General features: G+C 38.8%; 1 protein-coding gene across 11 annotated transcripts in view; it reads left to right on the forward strand.

Annotated features, from left to right (window-relative positions):
* Positions 1 to 24,688, forward strand: part of SATB1 (SATB homeobox 1) — a 107,958-nt gene that overhangs the window by 42,222 nt on the left and 41,048 nt on the right. For all 11 annotated transcript variants that reach the window (XM_073333528.2, XM_073333529.2, XM_073333527.2 and 8 more), the window contains 3 exons: positions 8,530 to 8,641; positions 11,864 to 12,318; positions 20,242 to 20,454. In XM_073333528.2, the coding sequence (XP_073189629.1) occupies positions 8,530 to 8,641; positions 11,864 to 12,318; positions 20,242 to 20,454 (780 nt within the window). The remainder of the gene's footprint in view (positions 1 to 8,529; positions 8,642 to 11,863; positions 12,319 to 20,241; positions 20,455 to 24,688) is intronic.

Genomic DNA, 24,688 nt, shown 5'->3' on the forward strand with positions numbered 1-24,688 from the left:
TTTTTTTTCTGGCCATCAAAGACATAACAATATCCAGTGGCTGAAAATTGAAGTCAGCAAAGTTCAAACTGGGAAATCAGACAGATTTTTAACAGGAAGGTAGCTAACCAGTGGATCAGATTATCAAGAGATGTTATACATTTTCCATGTCTTGAAGTCTTAAAATTAAAATTTGGAGGTCTTTCTGAAAGTTAGAAAGAAATAATGCTGTAGTTTAACCACAAGTTGTTGGGATAGATTCAGAAATTGCTGAGTGAAATTCTATGAACAGCTTTATGTTGGAAGCCAGATTAGATGATCATAATGGCCCCTTCTGGCTTTAAAAATCTACTCTATTTACATAGGAGAGTAGATCAAAGAAAGATTTGATCCTGAACACCAAAATAAATTTTGCAAGACCATCATTAATGATACTGAGTATGATGACTTCTTGTCTGGACATTGTGCCTTAGGGCTCAGCTTCATGCCAAACAACTGGTGCTTTGCCTAGCAGAACAGTGGAACCAGAGAAGGGACTTGCTGAAAAAGCGTGTCATAATCCCTAGCAAGGAAATCTTTCTTAATTTGGTGGACAATATTGTGCAACTTTCAGGAGCCTCTTTACTGGAACCAAACTGGAGAATTACCACAGCAGATGGTCAGGGCTCATGTGCTCTCAATCTGTAGAGAGAAAAGTAAGTCTTTCTGCAGGAAGGAATATACAGTTTTTGGATACTCAAAGCAGTCTTTAATTAACTAATTGCAAAAGGACTCTCCTTTCTGACTAATCATTTGTACCAATAAAACCTTAGTCATGTCATACCTGGAAGAAGAAAAAAAAAGATGGAACCAGGAATTCAAAAGTCAATTAGGAAGTCAGAGGTATCCTATCCTCCTAAGAACAGAACTGTCACAGGAGGATGCGGTTCATCTAGCAAGAAGATTGAATGGAAAAGAGAATTGGATAAGGCAAAGATAAAGATAAGGAATGCTCAGTTTTTCATGTCTTAACAGAACAGTCTGTGGAGACTCCCAACTTTGACATCAGGTGTCCCATGTCTTCTGCTTGTACAAGTGTTTGCTAGCTCTAGCAATAGATATGTTCTCAGTACCCTTCACCTGCAATTTTCTGTTTATGTTCCCTTCTTTTCCTCTTATTCCTGAAGACTTGAGAGCACCCTGCAGGCAAACAGCAAATTTAATCTTAATTGCTTAACCAAGTTGCCTTTGCGAGCCAGGGTTGCTGATCTGAAATGGATAATAGCTCAAGCACCTTTCACTATCCATATCCTCCTTTTTTGTGGGTTGCCCTGCTGGAAGACTCAGCCCAGAGACTCAAAAGTTTAAGTTACAGTCACTGGAAGGTGAACGCTGAAGTCAAGTATTCTCAGATGAAGTAATGTAGACTCTACTTCTGAAAACACAAGGCCATTTTCATTCAATGAGAGAAAGCTAGGAACCTATTGCTACTATTTTAGTAATTTTCAGATTTTATCCACGTTGATTTCAGGAAGGGTCTAGTCAGCAGCGCACTTAAATCTCAAGCCTTTGCTGCTGGAAGCCCTTGTACAGACTTTAGGTAGTGGACAATAATTTCAAGATTGACTCCTGATCTTTTGGTGTCTCCATTTATGGATGCTCAGCTTGAGACATTTTAAAAGGGAAGGGGTGACTTTCAAAGGGTGGGTACTCACCACTTTTTGAAAATCAGCTCTCTTTAAGGGGACTCAAGTTAGGCACCCAAAAACTAATACTCAAAAATCACAAAAATGGCTGTGAGTGTCCTTTGGATTTCTGCCATTTCCAGTTTCCCCATTTCTTGTGAATTGGTATGTGTGAATTAGCATTTCCCACCGACCCTTTTATTTTTTAATGATTTATTTTATTGTTGAGCCTTTCGACTGTGGATATGAGACTGGTATCTTGGAAAGCAGACTCTTTTTTTTTCTGCTTTATTTATATCCATCAGGAGAGTGGGAGATTGCTTCTCTGTCATGTAAATTTCCAATCTTCACATTACAACATGACAGAGCAATGCAAGAATCTGTAGTTCATTCTTATTTTTCATTCTACACTTCAGATTCTTTTTTTTACCAAAATAAGAGGTTGTGGCAGTCCTCATTATAATAGAGGCAATTTTCAGTTCTCTCTGTATGAAGACAAAGCCTTTAGAAGCAGTGGGAAAGGGGGAGGAGCTAGTCTAAATTAAATTACTTCTATGATGTAGAAGGTGTGTGAAGGGCAAGGATGGTATTTTAGTTTTTGGAAAGCCTCATTTTAATCATTTTTAGGACCGCCTTTATGCAATTTTAATTAATATGACCAGCACTTGCTTTACAGATCATCATAGTTCTCATGACCTTGGCAACAGTACGGGGTCAAATCTTCATCCATATGCACTGACAAAGGCACAGACAGTCTTCTCACCATCAGAAATGTATCTCTGTCCATCTGATTTTTTTCTTCAACATATTTATAGTGGGCATGACAAAGCAAATTCCTATGTCACTCATATTTCAAGGTAATAAAGAGTCTTAAAGGGGTGTGTATGTGTGTTTGTTAACCAGCCCATTTTAACATTCCATGTCCTAAAAACAACTCATGGTGTCTAGATATTTTGCATTTGTAATTCTGGTTTTAGTTTAAGTGTCAGAGAATTATTATCTGTATGTCAGTAGATCAGGTACCAGATTGCATCTTCCAAGTGTGTGGAATGGCATAATCTCCAATGATGTGTAAACTCTTGGGGCCATGGACTGTCTCTGACTATGTATTTACCTGATTGGGGCCTATATGCACAACTGTAGTTTTAATTAAATAATATTTAAACAGGAACTTAAAGTAACTTCTGAGATCTCAGTCTGAGTGCAGACTATGTTGTTTGAGATTTCTACCACTATTATTTTATTAATTCAAGCAGCTTCCTTACTGTCCTCCACTGTTGGTGAGTTTTATTTATGATAAAGTTCCTTTGGGTAAAGTTCTACATTGAGATATGCATGGTTCCTCCTCTTCTAATTCCCCCCGCCCCCAATCTAGAGCTGTACTCTGTTCTTAAATTAAGCACCATTTAAACTTTATCTAGGGACTGAAACAGAGATTCACAGTTTGGATATTTGTTAGGAAGATTATAGTGGTGGTAGCAAAGTATCCTGCCTTGCCAAATATCTAGGTATCTAAAGTGATGAATTTATGGAAGTGAAAATAGATAGAACTCTAAAAGTTTGGTTTAAAAAAAATTGGAGCCAGTCCTTTGACAGATTGTTCAGTAAATGTTGGTTTTATTGAGAATTATAAAAAAGGTGCTTAATGCTTCTGTGCCATTAATATAATACATTAAAAGGTTACTGTCAAGATTAGTGTTTCAATTCTGAAAATTGACTGTAGGGGTTTATGGGCAGCTCTCTTCATATTCTGCTTGGAAGATAAGACCTCTTACTTTCCACTTGACAAAATCATTACATTGTTATAAGGCTTTATATTGAAGAGCTTGATAAATGGCAAAACATAAATAAAACTCCATTGAAAAGGGAGAGAATTATATGTTCTCCATTTATGGTAAACCAAATTTAACAGATGCAGATTACATGCAAGACAAGGTTGTCAAAATAGCCAGTGTCAAAACCGTGCAGAATTGAAGTTGTTCAGTGTTCAGTCTGCAATGTCTGCTATCGCTACAGTACTCCATTTCAAAAGCATACATTCCTTCCTACAGAAAAAATGCAGATTCCTTAGTTGAAATTAATTAGCATTCAGAAACCAGATAGCATGTTTTTGGGTATTCATGGGATCTCTGTTTGAAAAAATGTTTTTAACTTGTAAAAATGTGTTGCAACACACAGATGGGAAGAAAAAGAAAAAAAATCTCTTTAGCAAGCAGTGTGTGTAAAAGGAATATTACATTTTGCACGCTCCTGATTACCCTATATAAACAGTTTTTGACATCTGTCTTTATAGTTTGCGAGGAGAGGAAGACTTTGTTAAAAGAACCATTTTTATACAGCAGTCACCATTTCAGTCTTGCTTTACCTGTATTATGAAAGCAGATGGTCTGCATGTCTTTTGAATATTTATAACTATCAAAAACAATCTCTTGCTATTCACCCTTAGGCTTATGAGATGTCAGGACTGTTCTGGTTGGGAAAAAAATCATCTTGGGTGTTTACAGAAAGAGGATTACATTAAGCTGAAATGACTATACATTTTCCAGTTTAATATTTGTCCATCAGCTGTTTAATCGTATTTAGATAATTGTGTAAATAAGTTGTTGCAGCCCTTGCCCCCTCCACTGATAGAGCTTGAAAGCTTTAAACACCGATGAACCAGTTTCATAAATGCTTCTTTCCCCCCAAACCCCTCTTCAGTTAAACAATCAGAAAGGCCTAAATAAGTTTTGGTTATGATACCACTTTGAGGGGGAAATTTCATACCAAAAAATCCTTAATATCTAGCTCAGAGTGCTGTAAGGGGACTGTTGTCTCTGGAACCCTCTACTAAGTCTGTTAGCATGTATTTGTTCTGTGCAAATACTGCATCCCAAATACCCTTTGATGAGGTTGTTTTCTGTGCTTCAGTCTTGTTATGTAAGAGTAATTTTAAGGTTATTATTGGGGAAGTTTTGGGACTGTGGGGCTTAAGTGTTTTTGACTGGAAGCTGAGCAATCACTGATAACAGATTTTGCTGTGGTTGGTTGATTTGGCAGGAAAGCATGAACAGTTTTGGTTTGGATGATTGAATTAACCTGATTAACATTGTTTTTGTTGTTTTGCAAAAAGGACAACAATACATTTTTAGTCATAACTGACCAGTTTTTTACCTGGTTGGTGAGCAGTCTTACAGGAAACAGTGAAGGAATACTTCACAGAAAGTACCTACTGTGGCAGCTGAAATGACCGGAGAGAATCAAACATAAAATTCCTTCTCTTTCCTAGTGAAACACATCATATATTGGCTTCCAACATCATAATGTAAAAGGTGGCTGACACTGGCTTTTTTTTTTTTTTTAAAGCAATGGACATATAAAAAACTTACTTTCTAGAGAGTGCTTGAAACTTCTTGGAGAGCACCTCATGCCTATTTATCATATCTATGATACTTAACCTTTTGAGGGGATGAGATTCAGTTTTTAAAACTATGTTCTAAGGAAACCTAAGCTGAACTTGAGAACCAATTCTAGCCCTATTCCACCACAATTACGGAAGACCTAACTGTAAACCATGTATCTGGCTGAAAAAGAAAACTCGGGCTGCAACAGATGATATCCTTCCAGAGTAGTGGGGGCTTGGCGGGGGAGGGATAGCTCAGTGTTTGAGCTTTGGCCTGCTAAACCCAGGGTTGTCAGTTCAATCCTTAAGGGGGCCATTTAGGGATATGGGGCAAAAATTGGGGAATGGTCCTGCTTTGAGCAGGGGTTTGGACTAGATGACCTCCTGAGGTCCCTTCCCACCTTGATATTCTATGATTCTGTCAAGGTGGCACCATTTCAGATCGGCTCTTCATCAGACTCTCAAAACAGAACTGCAAGTACTGTACATGTACTTGTAGGGTGTGTGTGTGTGGTATTTGTGTGTGTGACACTTTGGATCCTAAAGCAACTTGGTCCGAAGGATAAGGTTGTGGGAGGTTCTCTAAGACTTTGAGATCTATGGCCAACTTATACGGTTTATCAATTTTCTTTCACAGAAAGTGTGAAAGCTGTGGCCAGATCATGGGTGAGTACTGTGATGCATTTGAATATGTCTGAGATTTATTCAGGCTGCACGTTGTGCTAGCTCATCTTCCATATTCTTGGGAAGCATCTACAGCTATAGGCTGTACATAGGATATATCTGGATAAGGAATTTTAAATGGTCCAGTCATGGACCATGAGACAATCTAGTTTAATACTTGTGGACTGTTTGGTCATGGAGGAACACAAGGCACTAACAAAGTTTGAGGGCTTTTTGCATGTAGTGTAGCCTGTGGTTGAGAGAGAGAAACCTCAGTATGCCTAAGATCAAGATTCTGGTTCCCTCAAGAATGTTGGGAATATCTTCTAAGACAGAGAGACACACCATGAACTTCTGAAAACAATGGTACAGGCAGATCAAGAATGGAAACAGTGAAGAAAAGGTTTGGTGAAGGTACTTGATGGATTAACAAGATATGAACATTTTTACTAGATTTGTAAAACTGTTGCCTTAAGTGAATTAGCAAATGAAGCACAGTAGTTTGCATATTTGTGTGAAATGTTCTCGAAGAGCCCACTGTTAAAGAGGGACTTTCAGACTGGGAATACTTTAGATACAACTACATTGTTCGTGTCTTTCACGGTTTCCCTTGCCAATCTTGCTAATCCTTAGATTGTGAGGTGAAATTGTGGTCTCATTGAAGTCAATGGGAGTTTTACCATTAACTTCAAAGGGACCAGAATTTTACCCATGTTGTTTACACAAGAGTTTTCACTCAGCCTATCAGTTCCTTCTGTTTGGTCCTACAGTGAGGTCACAGTGCTGAACTGATGATATCCTATTTCTTTGGTAACAGACTGTGATGTCATAAACACAGGATTATAACTTCATTGTGAGATGAAGTTGAATGACATTTAAGTGGAGATGAGGACAGCAAATCTTAGGCAGACATCTTTAATAGCAGGAGGCACACTGAAAGTATTACATTTTTTGTATCCTAGCAAAAGAGAGATGAGACGAGATCAGAGATGAGCCAGATTTTCAACAATTAAAACCTAAATTTCACCTGCAAAATATGCACGTGTACACACACAAAGTGGGCTGTGAAGTTGCCGATGTTGCAGGTTTTACATGCACAATAACCAGTTCATTTATTCATATGTATTGCAGATGTGACTCATGATTTTTTTTTTTTATGTTGTCATGTGCACCAGCTGTCCCCATGGGGGAGTGGCCAGATCTGTAAGGGAACCTAAAACCACAATTTTAGTAGTATCCGACATCAATGATATTGTCATTGTGCTGGAAATAGAAATTGGATTCAGTTAAGGTTAGTTTTAGATGATTCAGGCTGTAGATAGTGATCTGTCAAGATTTCCTTATACTGTTTAATAGATTTCTAGTTCACCTGAAAAATACTGGGTTAATGTAAAGGAATAGTAAGCACTTAAAGACTATATATTTGTGGTGGTTTATGGAAAAACGTGAAGATGGCTATACAGTAGTAATTGTCTGATACATTCATTACAGGACTTCTGTAGAAGGGTTTCCATATTTTGCCTTATTAACATGTCAGCATAACTGTTTTGGGATCTAAGAAATTCACATATTACTGAACAGCATGTTATAAAATGAATGCTTATAATGGACTCCAGTAGAATCAATAATCAAGATAACCAGGGTGTGTTAGATCAGGAATAGTTTGTAATAGACAGACTTAGAGGAATATTTACTGCCTTTGTCCCCAAACTGGCTTTGCTAGTGGTTATTACAATTCATATAACAAAGGCCCCATGCTGTACGTTGATTTCACCATAGCACAAATATAATGAAATGTGTTATGCAGGCCAGCAAAGGAAACTTAATAATCAGGGCTTTGTCTTCTAGAGAGTCATTGTGTTCTAAATATGCTGGACAATTCCTTTAGTTATGCTAATAGTAGTTATTTTCCGCATTAAATACTATTGAAATTCATCAGTCTATTGGAATTGTACTCACTGATTTTTTTTGTTGATCACACATCCTATCACAAAAATATATTGCCTATATTGAGTGTAATTTTTAACTTGCAACAGTGCATCAGTGTGCAAAACAATCTTGATTTGTGAGACAGCACTTTATTGAAAGGTTATTTGGTTAAAATTTGGCACCTCCTTCTATCTAACCAACTTCTTTCTAAATATATCCTTAAGTTTAATAATTTTAAAATGTCTGAAATTCTTTAGTATATTTTATGATTAATGTGCAGTCCTACAATTAAGCACTTAATGGCACAGTACCTAGAGTTGAAGCTGACAATGAGAGCGTTTCTCAAAGTTGTTCCCTATGAACAGTTTGTTTGGTTAAGAAGAGTGCGTCCACTCTTGTGCAGCATTGCTTTAAACCACTCTTCTGCAGCTCAGAAGACCTCATTCTGGATTAAAATTCCCCCCATGATTCTCTGGGTTCTGTGCTGCACACAGGTGACATGAAGGGAATGGGCATATCCTTAGCAGTGTTGTGTGGACCTAGGATGGGTCAATTTCAATTGAAAGCAGTAGAAGTACTAATAAATGACACTTTCTGAATTTAGGATTTTAATTCTTAATCTGTTGAAACCACACCTCATCTCTAGTAGTCTAAGATTCTTAGAGTTGATAACTTTAGTATTTTCTCAGTGGATTTGTTTTTTGTTCTCATTTACAATGTATTTGGTATATGATTTTAAGCTTGATTAATGGATTTAAAGAAATTTAAAGCTCTGGGCAAAAGGATTAAAAATGCAGTATGGTGCTCAGACTCTAAAAATATTATGGTTTCAACAATTGAAATAATTTCTCTTTCTCAATTTGTGCTGCTATGTGTTACAGATGATTTCCCCCCCCCCCCCTTTTCATGCAGAGTATGATTTCTTCCATTGTGAACAGCACTTACTATGCAAATGTCTCAGCAGCAAAATGTCAGGAATTTGGAAGGTGGTATAAACATTTCAAGAAGGCAAAAGATATGATGGGTAAGCAAAAAAGTTGCAGTGGTGGTGGCTATATACCATTACACATGTGTCAAGGTCTGTCACAGTCCTATAAGAAGCTAGAGCTCTTCAAGATGAATGTAGCATGCTTTTTTTTTTAATGAGGGTGCGGGGAGTATGTATATAATGAGAGAATTAATTTCAATAAATATTTGTTATTAAACCAGCCAAACTGACTTGGCTTGTCTGACATGCAGGAAATTGGAATAAGATATAAAGTTGTCATTTTGTAAATCTGAAACCTACCACGGCCTAGAATAATTTATTTATTTTTATTTTTTTAAAAAGCTTTATGTAGAACTGTGAAAGATTATGAATTTGTGGATTTTTTTTCTAAAATGGTAAATTTATATTTTAAAGTAACAAGTCTGTAGTTACTGTAACAAATTCTAGTCTGCTCTCCATCACTCTCCTCCTACAAGAAGCTTTATGAATTAACAAATGAACTATATCTTGCTGTAACTTCTGGGGATGTAACTTCAGTCCATTATGACAAGGGCCTTGTTATAGCTATTGGGACAAGTTTTTTTCTGATTACAGTAAGGCTATAGTGTACAAGTATATTATAGGATTATAATAAATTAGTTGGTGAGGTATATTAATTCTTTAATGTGTTTATAAATGTCTTTCACAGTTTGTTTTTTTTAAATCAATTAATATAAATGTGGGCATTTTACATCAGCTTCTACATAATATTTTTCAAACTGTTTTTGGAATGAAGAAAACGGAGTCTAATTTGGTTTGAATTTTGAGCATGTTCTAGCTTTTAGTATTTAAAGCAAAACCATTCATCTACCAAAACGGGTTCCTTGCCTTTTATAGCTTAAGGCAGTAATGAAGACAATGCATCACTTTTGTGGTAATTGCTTGAATTACTGTTCCAAGTGAATGACACACTTGGGTTGATCTCTGCTTTCAGTTAGTGAAAACAGAAGGCTGCTTTCCTTAAACTTGTTTGTAGCTTCTGTGTAATGTTAACTTCAGCAATGTCAGATTTTTCTGTAAGTTTAGAGTCTAAAACTGTATTGCCCCTCTGTGTTAAGGCTTGATCCAAAGCCCACTGAGATCTGTGGAAAGACTTATACTGATGCCAATGGGCCTGATCCTTGTGCCAATCTCCCCACTGCACAGAACGGGGTTTGGCCATCTCCACAGAGTACGCAAGCCAGGGGTAATGGGAATACAGCCACGAAGTCCACACTACATCTCCTCAAAAATCTTAGTAGCTGGTGAAACTAGAGAGGGGCTCCATGATGACAGTAAGCTGTGGGTCCTCACCAGAGTTTGGAGGCATGGGGCCTCTTTGTAGAAGAACCCCCATCTTTCCTGTGCATTTTACAGGACAGTGTGAGGGGAATCTGTGTGAGGGAATCCATGGACCGATTTCTTCCTGTAGACTCCCCTCTGACAGGAGGGTGATCTGCTGAATAATTGTTAATGAGGAATATTAATGTGAAAATCGTATATATATATTTTTCTCCCTTCTCATAAACTGGGATTTGTTCCTTACACTGATATTTTTATTTTTTGCCTTTTTAGAAATATTGCCAGTAAATGAAACAAATTTTGAACAAAGATCTATTCCAAATAAACCTGGTTTAAAGGAGCCCTGTCAGATCAAAGTTGGCCAAAAGTTGGATGGGGGTAGGGGGCCTCTTAATAAAATCTAAAGGAGTCTTAATATAACCTGGACTGTTCCAGTGCTATGTATGCACTCTGCTCAGCTGTAAGGGAGTCTAAATTGTCCACAGAGGCACTGGAAGTTAGAATAAAAGGTGTGACTAGCTCAGAGGGAGTGTCTGGGGAAGGTGCCAGTAAAAAAAAGTTTAGCTGTGCTTCAAGCACTGAAACAATGATACATGGGAGGCTATAAGATAAAGCAACCTGTCCTCCTTCCCTACCCCAGTCTCTCTCACATCCAGATCCTTGAGCATGGCTGAAGAGTAGCTCAGGAATGAGGAAGGTGAAGGTGGCCTTTGTCCACTCCTGATGCTGCATGCCAGTACGGTCCAACAGCATAATTTAACATAAATTATTCTGGTTTCTAACAGGCCATAGGATTGATACAGCAACGAGGAATTAGCAGCAGGGTACAGGGATGTCTAGATTGTTTGTCCTTCTCCGTCCCATCTGGGAACTGTAGATATAGTAGGGAAGATTCTGCAGGAGTTAAAGTTCATGGGTGCAACACAAGCAGTCAGTGGGTCCATATGCCAGAGTGAGGCTGCTCCCCAGTAACAACCATGACTAGGCTTTGCATGTCTGCACTGAGAGTTGTGCACGTTCATGCTTACGGAGGGGCCTCCCTGAATTCCTTTAGAGGTGGGTAGCACTGCTCACCATTCCCTCTCCTGTACTCCATCTCTTCCCTTTATCTAGTTTTTGCTTCCTGATTTTTGGGCCCTTGGTTATTGACAACGTATTAGACCAGGAGTGGGGAACCTTATTTTCTATCACGGGCCATTGACCCACAGAAAAAATCAATTGTGGGGCACACACAAGTAAAAAGCAATTTAATTTACAGGTTTCAGAGTCGCATCCGATGAAGTGAGCTGTAGCTCACGAAAGCTTATGCTCAAATAAATTTGTTAGTCTCTTAGGTGCCACAAGTACTCCTTTTCTTTTTAATTTACAGGGTTATTTTAGAGAACTGTAAAATGTTCAACTCCTCTGTCCCCGGAGGCACAGAGGCTCGGTGCTTCCCGGGGCAGGGCGGGGTGAGCCGGTGCTTCCCGCCCTGTGGTGGGGCGGGGCGGGTTTAGCCGGCCATAGGTTCCCCACCCCTGCTTTAGACCCATATGACTGTGCATCCTCACTGCAAACATGCTTTTTGTTGTTTGTTTTTTAATTTAGTGGCTTTTACATTCCCCTTGTCCATGCCTTTAGGAAAGGATCCTCCCTCGCCATACTTCGACCAGATGAGACAGGGTTTTACTGAATCCCCACTAGTTCATCCTAGACACTACTGTCTGGTGTGCCATGCATGTGTGTGTGTTCTTCTTTTTAATTCACTGCACCATCCTTTGAAGGCCAGAAATGTAAGGTTACACAGGAATGGTGTTGCTATTAAACTTCTTATGGGACTTACAATACAGTAAGCCAGAACCTAAATTAAGAGGCCTTCTTCTAAAGAGAGGAGCAATACTATTTTCAGTTAATCTATACTGGTATTTTGTCTAACTAAATGTTTGTTTTTCACTCTAGTTGAAATGGATAGTCTTTCTGAACTATCCCAACAAGGTGCCAACCATGTCAACTTTGGTCAGCAACCAGTCCCAGGGAACACAGCTGAACAGCCTCCATCCCCTGTTCAGCTTTCTCATAGCAGTCAGCCATCTGTTCGGACCCCACTCCCAAACCTGCACCCTGGACTTGTATCAACTCCTATTAGCCCTCAGTTGGTAAATCAGCAGCTGGTAATGGCCCAGTTGCTGAACCAGCAGTATGCAGTGAACAGACTTCTAGCCCAGCAGTCCTTAAACCAACAGTACTTGAACCACCCTCCTCCTGTCAGTAGATCCATGAACAAGCCGTTGGAGCAGCAGGTGTCAACCAACACAGAGGTGTCTTCCGAAATCTACCAGTGGGTGCGTGATGAATTGAAACGAGCAGGAATTTCACAGGCAGTATTTGCACGTGTGGCTTTTAACAGAACTCAGGTCAGACTTTTTTTTTGTTTTTTTTTTAATGCAAGATTCTGTTCTTTTCAGTATTTGCCACCATTTCCATCTCTCACCTTGTTCATTTCCTCCCCACTTTCCTCCTATGAAGGAGCCATCAGTACTGGCATGTGCTAGTACATCTGTGTCTAAACGTTAAGTTATCCACAGTGTGTGGAAATTCTCACCATTCTTAAACAGCTTTTATTGTTCCTCTCTTGTTCTAGATGCTATTCTTGGATGTGTAGTAATTTCCAAAAGGAGAGAAACCTAACAGCTCTACCCAGAGCCAAGCTCAAAGCCACTCACCGAATCCCTTTCTATGTTGTAAAGATGCAGCTGTGCAATTAACACTGTCTCTGTCTCGCATCATGCATATGTGTATGCTGAACAAACTAACTGCAACACACTGCAGACTCTGCTGCTCCATATCCCAAATGTATTCTCAAACTCTCTGTTTTGTCATTAGCTATACTCAGCCTCCACAGCACCCAACTGGCTGTTACTATTTTCTTTTCCTGATAAGATTTGTTCTGTGACTACTACCAAATTTTTAAACATACCTCGACTAAAAGGTATAGAATTGTTTTTTATTATATATCAATTTGGATTTTAATTTTTAGATCTCCCACACTTCCCATGTGTCTACTTTTTAAAATTAAATTTCATATTAAAACATTTAATTTTTCTGAGTACCAGTGTTCAGACCAAAGTGTATACTGCAGGTGTCAAATGCAGTAAAAACTTTCTCTAGCAAAGCTGATACAACACTAATGTGTTAGCTTTTTACACTTGATTTAGAAGCTAATGCTGCTATAACTTCTATAGGATTTTAACTTAATGCCATGCCACATGAAATTTAATGAAGACACACTATGAAAGAAATGACAATATATCTAATAAGCATAACAAAACAAATTATAATTTTAACAGGCTAAAATATTCTTAATATGAAATATGAAAAAAACTGGCTTGGAATTCTGAAAATTTAAAACTTAGTGGGAAGGTATCTGACCAGTGTGTAATTTAACAATTATGTTCTGAGTAAAGTACATTTTGTGAAACTTTTGATTTAACTTTCCTTGTATAATTTAAGAAAGAAAAAGAGAGTACACTTTAAATTCACTAATATTGGGTTTATATCAATGCACCATTTCCCACCATTATAAATTAGGAAAAGGAACTCCTTTAGCTGAGATAAAATATAGCTTCTGTGTTGTATGTTGTGATTTCTGTATAAAGTTGTAGTTTTTCTTAAACATGAATCCTTAGATCCTTAGCAGTAGTTGAGGTTTTTAGGATTGGGTCTTTTACACTTTATTTCAGTGGGACGAGTGTATCTGAGTAGGATCAGGCTATGTCAGTTGAGGTGTGTGAATAAATATGCATGTGTGGGTTTTGGTTGTGCTTTTACTTAACACACTTGCAGTATTTAACATTTCTGATTATTGGCACTATTTCCAATTGAAATAAATAATAGCTTCGAGTTATGATGTCTGGGGCTGCCATCTTGCCTACGGGTAAAGCTGAGCAAATAATTCAGAGAACAATTTATTTAGTAGTTTTTGCCTCTTTCTGTTTGAATCGTGCATGAGCAGCTTGAGACCTCCACCCTTCAAAAATAGTTTATTTGTGTTTCCAAAATTTGCTAGCTAATTTTTGCACACAATTTTTAGTCTGTAAATTGTATACGAATGCATTCTTAGTATTTGATATTTGAAATTCAAGTTGGAATTGGTTAATTTTGATTGAACACCTAGCTCATATAGTACAGTATATTTTTGTTTTGTGATTGGATTTGTATAATCTTAGAATTAGGTTTCCAGTGCAAATACTCTCTCAAATTAGGAATTTGTTTAAAATTTACTGTTTCCAGGAATATTGTTGCCAATAAACTCATTAGGATATACTCAAATGATCCAAAATGGGAGAAAACACCATCAAAGTGAACTTGTTTTAAAAAGTCAAATGAGAAGAGGTGGAATCTTTCTCCCCCTTCCGCCCTCTTCCCCCCCCCCCCAAAAAAAAAACCCCAAAACATTCATCCAGCTTTGCTTGAGTGAACAAACAGTAGTTGCCCTTGGAATCTTACAAATTGCCTTAGCTAATTAATTAAATACTTGCCGTTAAGTTATCTGTGTATTTACAATATTGCATGGTATTGGATATAGAAAAGGTAGGGAACAAGATAGGTTCCCTCAGCATCTGCATTATTTCTTTCTTAGACCCGAATATTGCAGAGAGATATGCAAGCCTTACCTTGTGCCCCTGCAAAGCCCAATTGAAGTCAATGGTTCTTCACACATACACACAGTTTGCAAGACTGGGGCCTTAGCTAGTTACCTTAGGTAAAAAAGACAAGTTTAAGGGTTGCTGCTGCATTTAATGTCTACATAGTGTATATAAACCCATATTTTATAGGTAAGCATATTTATTTTTAATCAGTGTATTCAGAATATATCTCCTTTAACTGGACTTAGGGGAAGAACTTTGATTCATTACATCTTTCAGAGGTTATTTCTGAATACAGTGTATGTACATGTAATAGTTATTTTTATTTTTCAATAGTGCAAAGTGAAAATGTTTGTTTAAATCCAGCTACTAAATTCTGAGTTAAAAACTAACCCAGGCTTAACTGTGACATGTTTAAAAACTGTCATAGGTATATTTTGAGCCTTTCTCTGAAACAGTCCAGGGACCATATTATGCCATCAGTTTTTAAGCAGAAGACTTCACCAAAATCAGTTAGGAGTTCTGTGTAAAAACGGATGGTCTGATATGGCCCCAGATGAGAGAAGAAATTTGATTTTCAGTATAGAAGTTAAAAAAGGAAATGACTTATACGCTGAGAGTAATGCAGCATAACAGTCTGGTGTTCAAGATGGGCTTCGGTTTTGGTTAAACGTGCTGGTGTAGGTGTCAGCACTTCTTATCTTACAGCCTTTAATTCTGTCAGTATTACATTGTGATACTGCTATAAATATGCCTTAGGAAAGAAGAAATTCCTAATTACTTGAATGGTTGGTCAACACTTGGCTCCATTTTTCTGGGGATTTTTCTTTCAGGAAAAAATTCTTCTTAGATTAGAACTGCTTGTGCTAGGTCCCAGTCCATAGGAGACAGGAATTTGGTAAAATTACATCTGCTAGGGTTTTTTTTAAACTATCTAAACATTATTTTTAGAAGATAGTGTTGCCGTTTTTTTACATACAGAAATTGACCAGATGCTTTTAATTTTCTCTTGGATAATCAAACAACTTCTTTTTCAAACTTCAGTGTTGGTACATATGTAGTTCTCAGTTAAGAATACGTTTGGCCAAGTGTAAAAAGAGAATAGTTGAGAAAGCTATAACGGAGTGAAAATTTGCATACTTTACATATGCAGTACATCATTTGCCTTTCTGATTTAAAGAAGCGTAGGAGAGTGGAACCCCCAGTCTGTCGCTGAACATTCCCAATTGTCCTGTAAGGTGGGCTTCAGTGCACAGTGAGCCTAAGATTCTAGTGATTTTGCTGCTAGGAACCCCTATGAAGGGAATGTGAAAAGAAGCAGTTGCCATTCTAGCCCAGTGGCTGAGAGAGACGTAGATTACATCCCCTTGGCCCCTCTTTGTGGTGCCCCATGCGAAGTTCATTTAGCCAAAATTTCTGTGAATTTCATCCCAAGTGTGGCTATCCAGATATATGCACATGGATAGCCACACTAAAATAAACCGAGCTGTGTTTCAGTTACGAGCTGTAAATGAATGAATAGATTGTATTCAGACTTTTTTTCATCTAAATTCAATGCATCATGCAGATAACACACATTTGTATAGTGAGAATATCCCATTGATATACATAGGCTGAGCCCAATCCCTCACTGGGCGCAGATGAGGAGGGTGAGATGAAGAGGAGCCAGCCAGTTGTTGTTCCCTGAACCTTGCAGGGGTGGAGTACTTTAGAGAAGTCTCAGGTCTATAACAGTCAGAAGGGGCTGCCTACTTGCTAGGGGTTGCTGGAGTGCAATGCACTTTGGCCATACCCTTTATGTTGGGGGGCAAGGAGAGGGAATGGCATAGGGTAGCTGCACAGACGTTACACCTTGTGTATATGGATGGGAGGCTGTCTGCCCTGCTTTTTTCCTTTTGAAAAGTGTATCCACCCAGAGCCAATCACATGTAGTCAATGTGAATAGTGCACAATCATTTCAATAGTCTTATTTTAAAAATATTGCAAAAAATGCAGTAGATTTGCAGTGCTGTACACACACAAGTTGTTCAAGTCAAAGGTTAGGTTCCCATAAACAAGCCTGACATATTTCGCTTTAAGGCATAGGTTGAACCATGTGTATATAACAGCAATGAGTACTTTGTACATTTCAAGCAAGAAGCTGTTAGTCATGCTTATGGTTCAAACCATAACTTTGGATTGCCTTTTTGTTTGTTTACACTTGACCATAACATACGTTGCCTAAACTCTGGTTTTGTTGTACCAAGGTGACTGCAAAGCACATTGTTCTCACCTACAAAAGCTCTTTGCCTAAAGAGAGGCTTGATTGGCTGCTTTTGCTATGTCTGAATGTAGATTGTCACTTTCTGTTCAGAAAAAGAAAATATTTTTTGATTTCTGAACATATCTGAATGTTTTTGATGGATACCTTCTCTTCCTCCCCTCCGTTCAATCCATGTATATTTTGTTTAAAATATCAGCTTTTCTTGTGCCATTCATTCGTTTATGCCTTTTTAGTTTTTAAATGGTAGAGTACAACCAAAAATATGTGAAAGCTTCTGGATATTTAAGACTACGCACCTACTAATTCTGGGCAATTACTGTTTTAAAGGGAAACCATTTGGGTGCAGCAAAGTGCAGACTGTCATTTTAAAACCTGAAGTTTATACCAGTCACCTTGCTAGGCTTTTTTTCCTTTTTTCATTTGGTCTTTGGCACACTTTATTTTCCAGTAAAATGAAGAATGAAGATGGATTATTCAAAATTGATAACAGTAATGGACCATCATGTAATGTTTTATTGAATTTGAGTTCTGTAAATTATGTGGTGGAGGAAAATTTGCCTGCTTAAGTATAACCGAAATTGCCACTATGTTCGTATAATTCTTCATCGTGTAATTTAAGGAAAAAGCCCACTATCCATATCGCTACTGAGTAAAAAGTAAAAAGGTGCTATTACGCTATCATGACAGCTCTCCTCTCGCTACTGAGCGACATAGATAAATGTGTCTGCTTGTAACTTACTTGGCAGGAATCCAAACTTGTGGGTGGAGCTTGCGAATAATCTTCCACCTGGACATGTGATTTAAGCACAGTGTAATGGAAACAGCACTCAAGGATGTTCTGCATATTTTGGGGAGGTTTCAACAAATCACATTTTTCTTCTGGGAGCTTTGAAGTTCCACAAGGCTGATAAAATCTATTTGAATCAGTGATTACGTTCAAAGAGGAGACAAACTGGGGGCCAGACAGGCAGTGTTTTTGTTCATATTGGCAGACACTTTCATTTATCTCCCATTTTAAAGAATTCATAATTAGCTTTTGAAAGCACTGATAATATTTATTGAACATTTTTGTGTAATTACTAATGAATTATACTTGTGATGACTTGTAAACTTTTTTTTAAAATGAGGCTTGGTGGTGTCTTAAGAAAATTCATTTCCACTGGAGGGGGAAATGGGACTTTCAGGCTGACAGATTAAATGCAGTTTTGCATGTTCAGCTTCAGTCTTCTTGCAGCCTGAAGTATAATATCAGGAGAGCACACTACAAATTTTATCTTGGCAAATCACTTTAAATCTGGTTATAAGTGGATGGTAAATCTGTCAGTGTCAGTGTTCGACAGGGTGCTAGGTTTGATGTACAGTATGCTCATTGGGATTTACCTGTTTATATTTTGTCATACAATTTTTAGCTGAATTTTAGTGCTTAGAAAAGTGAAGGACTAGCAGTACCAGCTAAAGCAATGTATTGCAGGCAGGTACTGCTATAGTACTTCCCAATTCGGTCAATGCACCTTGTGTAGTCACCTGTATTCCAGTATGTACTAGAACTTTCAGCTCAATTCGTTAGAACCCCCCTCTCATGTCAACTCAGTGTTTTCACAGTTTATGGTGAAGGCCAGTTATACGCTTAAAACTTTCGTGAATATAATAATGTGATTTTGGGGTGTGGTTTTTAAATAACATTTCTAACCAACAAAAGCCCTAGAGTTTATCCCAGCTTATAGGTCTGAGTGGTAGCCATGTTAGTCTGTATCAGCAAAAATAAACAAGGTGTACTTGTGACACCTTGGAGACTAACAAATTTATCTAAGGTGCCACAAGTATTCCTCTTTTTTTTTTTTTTTTTTTTTTTTTAACCAGCTTATAGTTTATTTCGTTCAGGGAAACTGGTATAAGTTATATTAACAAAATCATTCTTTTTTTGCCATTTTAAGTTGTCTGCATTGGGAGAGTTTGCTGATTGTAGCTAGACTGAGAAACCTTTCCTATTATAGACCAAGTCTAAGACTTGCTATTTTGTCATCCATATCTCTTCATAAATTCATCTTCTCCAGTCAAATGACCCCTTGTTGATAATGGTTGTCAGCAGTGGCTCTCTCTTCCGGCCCCCCGGCTAATTAACTGGTGTTATAAATGTGTTGCTTTTTACCCTGTGTATACTCCTTTCAGCACTGCTACAAAAAGCACATCTCAAACACACTTTCTATAACTGTGCTGAAAATGGCTTTGTCTACCCTACAAATAGCAGTTAAACCTTTCTGAACAGTTACTGGAAAATTAGAGGTGCCCATTGCTAACTAGTATTCTTAGCACTGGGTCATTTTTCTAGCATCCAGAGATCTAGTAAATAGGTAGATAAGTATGATTGTTGAAAATTATTGCCAACAGTAAGTGTATTTTGACTCCAACCATTTTTAAAAAAGACTAATTTCCAGCCCTCCCCGTAAGACCTCTGCCTATAACTCGGCTATGTTATACTGGCTCACTTCTTGAGTAGAAACTACAAAATTATGCACTGGATCATCGCCATTTGCAAGAAAGCCCACAGGAGAAGTGGGGTAGAGATGAAGAAAATTCCATGAGGTTTGTCCTCCAAATTATTCCTTGGGGTTGGGGCTCTAAGTGTAGGTTTGCATTTGCCTCTTTCCCCATCCCAGATAATTGGGGGGTTGAGTACCAGTTCTTGTGAATAATGGAGGATGCAACCAAGGGTCAGGCAATTATAGAGGCGCACAGACATTCTCTGTGCCAGACTGTTTCTACACACCCTCTTTTCCCACCCCAAAATGTGCATTTTGTCAGCGTAATTGCCTTCATATTCCATTTAGTATTGATTATGATTCTTCCTTCAGGTATTTGGGGGACGGGGGTAGCGAATGCTGACATGTAATAAATATGGGCCTTAATCAATTAAGTAGCGCTTTAGGAGTGTTATCTGTTAATCCACTCAGATTAGTTTTCAAATATCACTTATTTTCAAAGTGCTGCTTGAGTTTCTAGAAATGGCTTTCCATTACTACAGATTGAACTGATGCTTCGCTGCAGTCTTTGTCTACCTGGCATGAGAACTACACAGTCTCTAGTGCTGCTGTACTATGTGGATTTCATTTATTCTTAACTTTTTGCAATTGTCTGACTGTGAAAGATTTCATGGTGAGTTAAGCCAGTAAAAGGAAGGAGACCAATTAGGCAGATTCAGTTTATGTTGTATGTAAAGCAGATGCTTAATAAAATTAAGAATACAATTGAGGCTCTCTTCTCCACTACCTACATTGTCATTAATATATTCCTATGCAGTGTGAATGTCTTTGACTCTTCGTGTTCTAAACATAGTGGAGAAGAAAAAGGAATGATTAGCAAAGGATTTGCAGAGCATGTTTTACAAAAGATTGCACAACCTAACTCTTCAGCATTCTTTTTTGCTACAGGGCTTGCTCTCAGAAATCCTCCGAAAGGAAGAGGACCCCAAGACCGCCTCACAGTCTTTACTGGTAAACCTTCGGGCTATGCAGAACTTCTTGCAGCTGCCAGAAGCTGAACGAGATCGAATTTACCAGGACGAAAGGGAAAGGAGCTTGAATGCAGCCTCTGCTATGGGCCCAGCACCTCTAATAAGCACACCGCCTAGCCGTCCTCCACAGGTAAACTACTTTCTCAGTCTTTCAGATCTGCTTAATGTCCACTTAATGTGCCACCTTAATGTCCCCCTGACAACTTCTATTTTTAAAGAAAAGCCTTCTCAATACAATTATGTTAAAATCCTAGTCAAATCATTAACTTCAGTGCACACCACAAATTAAATTTAGGAAAAATACAATAAACTCTATTTGTTAAAAATCTTTACTTAACATCACAGCAGAAATAGTATATTTTCCTCTAACTTTAAAATAATGTAGTGTTAGTAATATATTCATAGTCAAAGAGTAACTTTTGTGGTACCAGTTGTGAATCATGGATTTGATTTGGTCCATTTAGACTCAGACTCATAGACTTTAAGGTCAGAAGGAACCATTATGATCATCTAGTCTGACCTCCTGCACAGCGCAGGCCACAGAATCTCACCTATCCACTCCTGTAACAAACCCCTGATCTATGTGTGGGCTATTGAAGTCCTCAACTTGTGGTTTAAAGACTTCAAGGTGCAGAGAATCTTCCAGCAAGTGACCCGTGCCCCACGCTGCAGTGGAAGGTGAAAAACCCCCAGGGCCTCTGCCAATCTGCCCTGGAGGAAAATTCCTTCCCGACCCCAAATATGGCGATCAGCTAATCCCTGAGCATGTGGGCAAGATTCACCAGCCAGACACCCAGGAAAGAATTCTCTGTAGTAACTCAGATCCCACCCCATCTAACATCCCATCACAGGCCTTTGGGCATATTTACCGCTAATAGTCAAAGATCATTTTGGCAATTAATTTAGGCTATCCCATCATACCATCCCCTCCATAAATTTATCAAGCTTAGTCTTGAAGCCAGATATGTCTTTTGCCCCCGCTGCTCCTCTTGGAAGGCTATTCCAGAACTTCACTCCTCTGATGGTTAGAAACTTTGTCTAATTTCAAGTCTAAACTTCCTGATGGCCAGTTTATGTCCATTTGTTCTTGTGTCCACATTGGTACTGAGCTTAAATAATTCCTCTCCCTCCCTGGTATTTATCCCTCTGATTATATTTATAGAGAGCAATCTTATCTCCCCTCAGCCTTCTTTTGGTTAGGGTAAATAAGTCCAGCTCTTTGAGTCTCCTTTCATAAGACAGGTTTTCCATTCCTTGGATCATCCTAGTAGCCCTTCTCTGTACCTGTTCCAGTTTGAATTCATCCTTCTTAAATATGGGAAACCAGAACTGCGCACACTATTCCAAATGAGGTCTCACCAGTGCCTTGTATAACTGTACTAACACCTCCTTATCTCTACGGGAAATACCTCGCCTGATGCATCGCAAGACCGCATTAGCTTTTTTCACAGCCATATCACATTGGCGGCTCATAGTCATGCTGTGATCAACCAATACTCCTGAGGTCCTTCTCCTCCTCTGTTCCTGGTTTATAACAAAAATTCTTGTTGTTAATCCCTAAATGCATGACCTTGCACTTTTCACTATTAAATTTCATCCTATTACTCCAGTTTACAAGGTCACCCAGATCTTTCTGTATGATATCCCAGTCCCTCTCTGTATTGGCCATACCTCCCAGCTTTGTTTCATCCGCAAACTTTATTAGCACATTCCCACTTTTTGTGCCAAGGTCAGTAATAAAAAGATTAAATAAGATTGGTCCCAAAACCAGTCCCTGCGGAACTCCACTAGTAACCTCCTTTCAGTATGACCTGTTGTAGTCTCCCCTTTAACCAGTTCCTTATCCACCTTTCAATTTTCATGTTAACCCCCATCTTTTCCAATTTAGCTAATAATTCCCCATGTGGAACCGTATCAGATGCCTTACTGAAATCAAGGTAAATTAGATCCACTGCATTTTCTTTGTTTAAAAAATCTGTTACCTTCTCAAAGAAGGAGATCAGGTTGGTTTGGCACGATCTACCTTTAGTAAAACGATGTTGTAGTTTGTTCCAATTACCATTGACCTCAATGTCCTTAACTACTTTCTCCTTCAAAATTTTTTGCAAGACCTTGCATAATACAGATGTCAAACCAACAGGCCTGTAGTTACCCAGATCACATTTTTTTCCCTTTCTTAAAAATAGTAACTATGTTAAGCTGTTCGAGTTTGGCTTTTACCTCGGATGTGGTAATACCTACCTCCATATCCTCATTCCCATTTGTCATCCTACCATTATCCCAAAACTCCTCATTAGCCTCATGAAAGACTGAGGCAAAGTATTTGTTTAGATATTGGCCCATGCCTAGATTATCCTTAACCTCCACTCCATCGTCAGTGTTTAGCTGTCCCACTTCTTCTTTCTTTGTTTTCTTCCTATTTATATGGCTATAGAACCTTTTACTATTGGTTTTAATTCCCTTTGCAAGGTCCAACTCTTCATGGCTTTTGGCCTTTCTCATTTTATCTGTACATGTTCTGATCTCAATAAAGTAGCTTTCCTTGCTGATCCCTCCCATCTTCCACTCCTTGTAGGCTTTCTGCTTTTTCTTAATCACCTCTCTGAGATGTTTGCTCATCCAGCTTGGTCTACAACCCCTGCCTGTGAGGTTTTTTTACCCTTTCTTGGGATGCAGGCTTCTGATAGGTTCTGCAGCCTTGACTTGAAGTAATTCCAAGCCTCCTCCGCCTTTAGATCCACAAGTTCTTCAGTCCAATCCACTACCCTAACTAATCTTCTTAATGTTTTAAAGTTTAGGGTTTTTGATTTCAAAAACCCTAGTCACAGATCTATTTTTGTTTATCATGCCATTTAGTTTGAACTGAATTAGCTCATGATGGCTCGAACCAAGGTTGCCCCTTACAACCATTTCTTCTATGAGGTCCTCACTACTCACCAAAACCAAATCTAAAATGGCATCCCCTCTTGTTGGTTCAGCAACTACTTGGTGAAGGAACCCATCAGCTATCGCATCCAGGAAAATCTGAGCCCTATTATTATTACTAGCACTTGTCCTCCAGTCTATATCTGGGAAGTTAGTCTACCATGATCACGCAGTTCCCATTAGTATTTACTTCATTGAAAACGTTAGAGGTCTCTATGCTTACCCAAATCTGATCGCGGCGGTCTATAGTACACCCCAAGCACTGTCCCAGGACAGGCTCTAGTAGCTTTTTTCCCCAATGTGATTTTTGCCCAGACAGACTCTGTCTTATCCATTCCATCGCTTCTTATTTCTTTACAGTCTACCTCATCATTGATATACAATGCTACTCCACCACCTTTGCCTTTATTTCTGTCTTTCCTAAACAGCACAGACCCTTCAATACCTGTAGTCCAGTCATGACGACTATTCCACCATGTTTCTGTTATCCCTGTAATATCTGGTTTCACTTCCGGCACCAATAGCTCAAGTTCCTCCATTTTGTTACCTAGGCTCCTCGCATTAGTGTACAAACATCTTAATTTTTGCCGTTTGACTTCACTCACATTCTTTACCCGATTAGGCACAGGCATTCTATCGCCAGTATCACCTATTAGATTGGTATGTACACTACCCTTCCTCCTTATGTCCATTCTACTACCTACGGCTGTATCCTTTCTTTCTTGGTTTTCTTCCCTCTCAATGTTAAAATCCAGCGTGGAGATTACTTGGACATCTCCCAGCCATCTCCCCCAAATTCCTAATTTAAAGCTCTCTGGCTCAGTTGTGCCAGCCTCCATCCTAGAAGTCTATTTCCCTCCCTACTCAGGTGAAGTCCGTCCCGAGAAGAACAGTCCTCTGTCTATGAGTGCTTCCCAGTGGCCATACATTCCAAAGCCCTCCTTTAGCACCACTGCCTGAGCCATCTGTTGATCATCATAATCTTGTCACACCTTTCTTGCCCTTCTCTAGGACCAGAATCCCACTGAAGATCACCTGAGCCTTGATTTCCTTAAGCATCTTCCCCAGCCTGGCATAGTGTCCCTTGATATGTTCCAGCAAGAATCTAGCCATATCATTTGTTCCCAGGTGAAGGATAATCGACGGATTCTCTCCTGCTCCTGTTAGGATACTCTTTAGCCTCAGGTCCATATCCCGTATCTTAGCACCCGGCAGACAGCACACCCTTCTGTTCTCTGGATCAGCTCTGGTTATAGGCCTGTCTATTCTTCTCGATAAGGAGTCTCCAATCACGTAGACCTGGTGATGGTGCAATTCTCTGGTCTATCCCCTGTTCCCTCTGGCTGCAAGTCCTCTTGATTCCTGTTGTCCCTTGCAATCCTCTTCAACCCATCCCGTATCCTCCTGGGGCTCACATTTGGTGGTGTTATCTCCGTTGA

This window comes from Lepidochelys kempii, chromosome 2, assembly GCF_965140285.1.
Source record: "Lepidochelys kempii isolate rLepKem1 chromosome 2, rLepKem1.hap1, whole genome shotgun sequence".
In the NCBI taxonomy this organism is placed as follows: Eukaryota; Metazoa; Chordata; order Testudines; family Cheloniidae; genus Lepidochelys; species Lepidochelys kempii.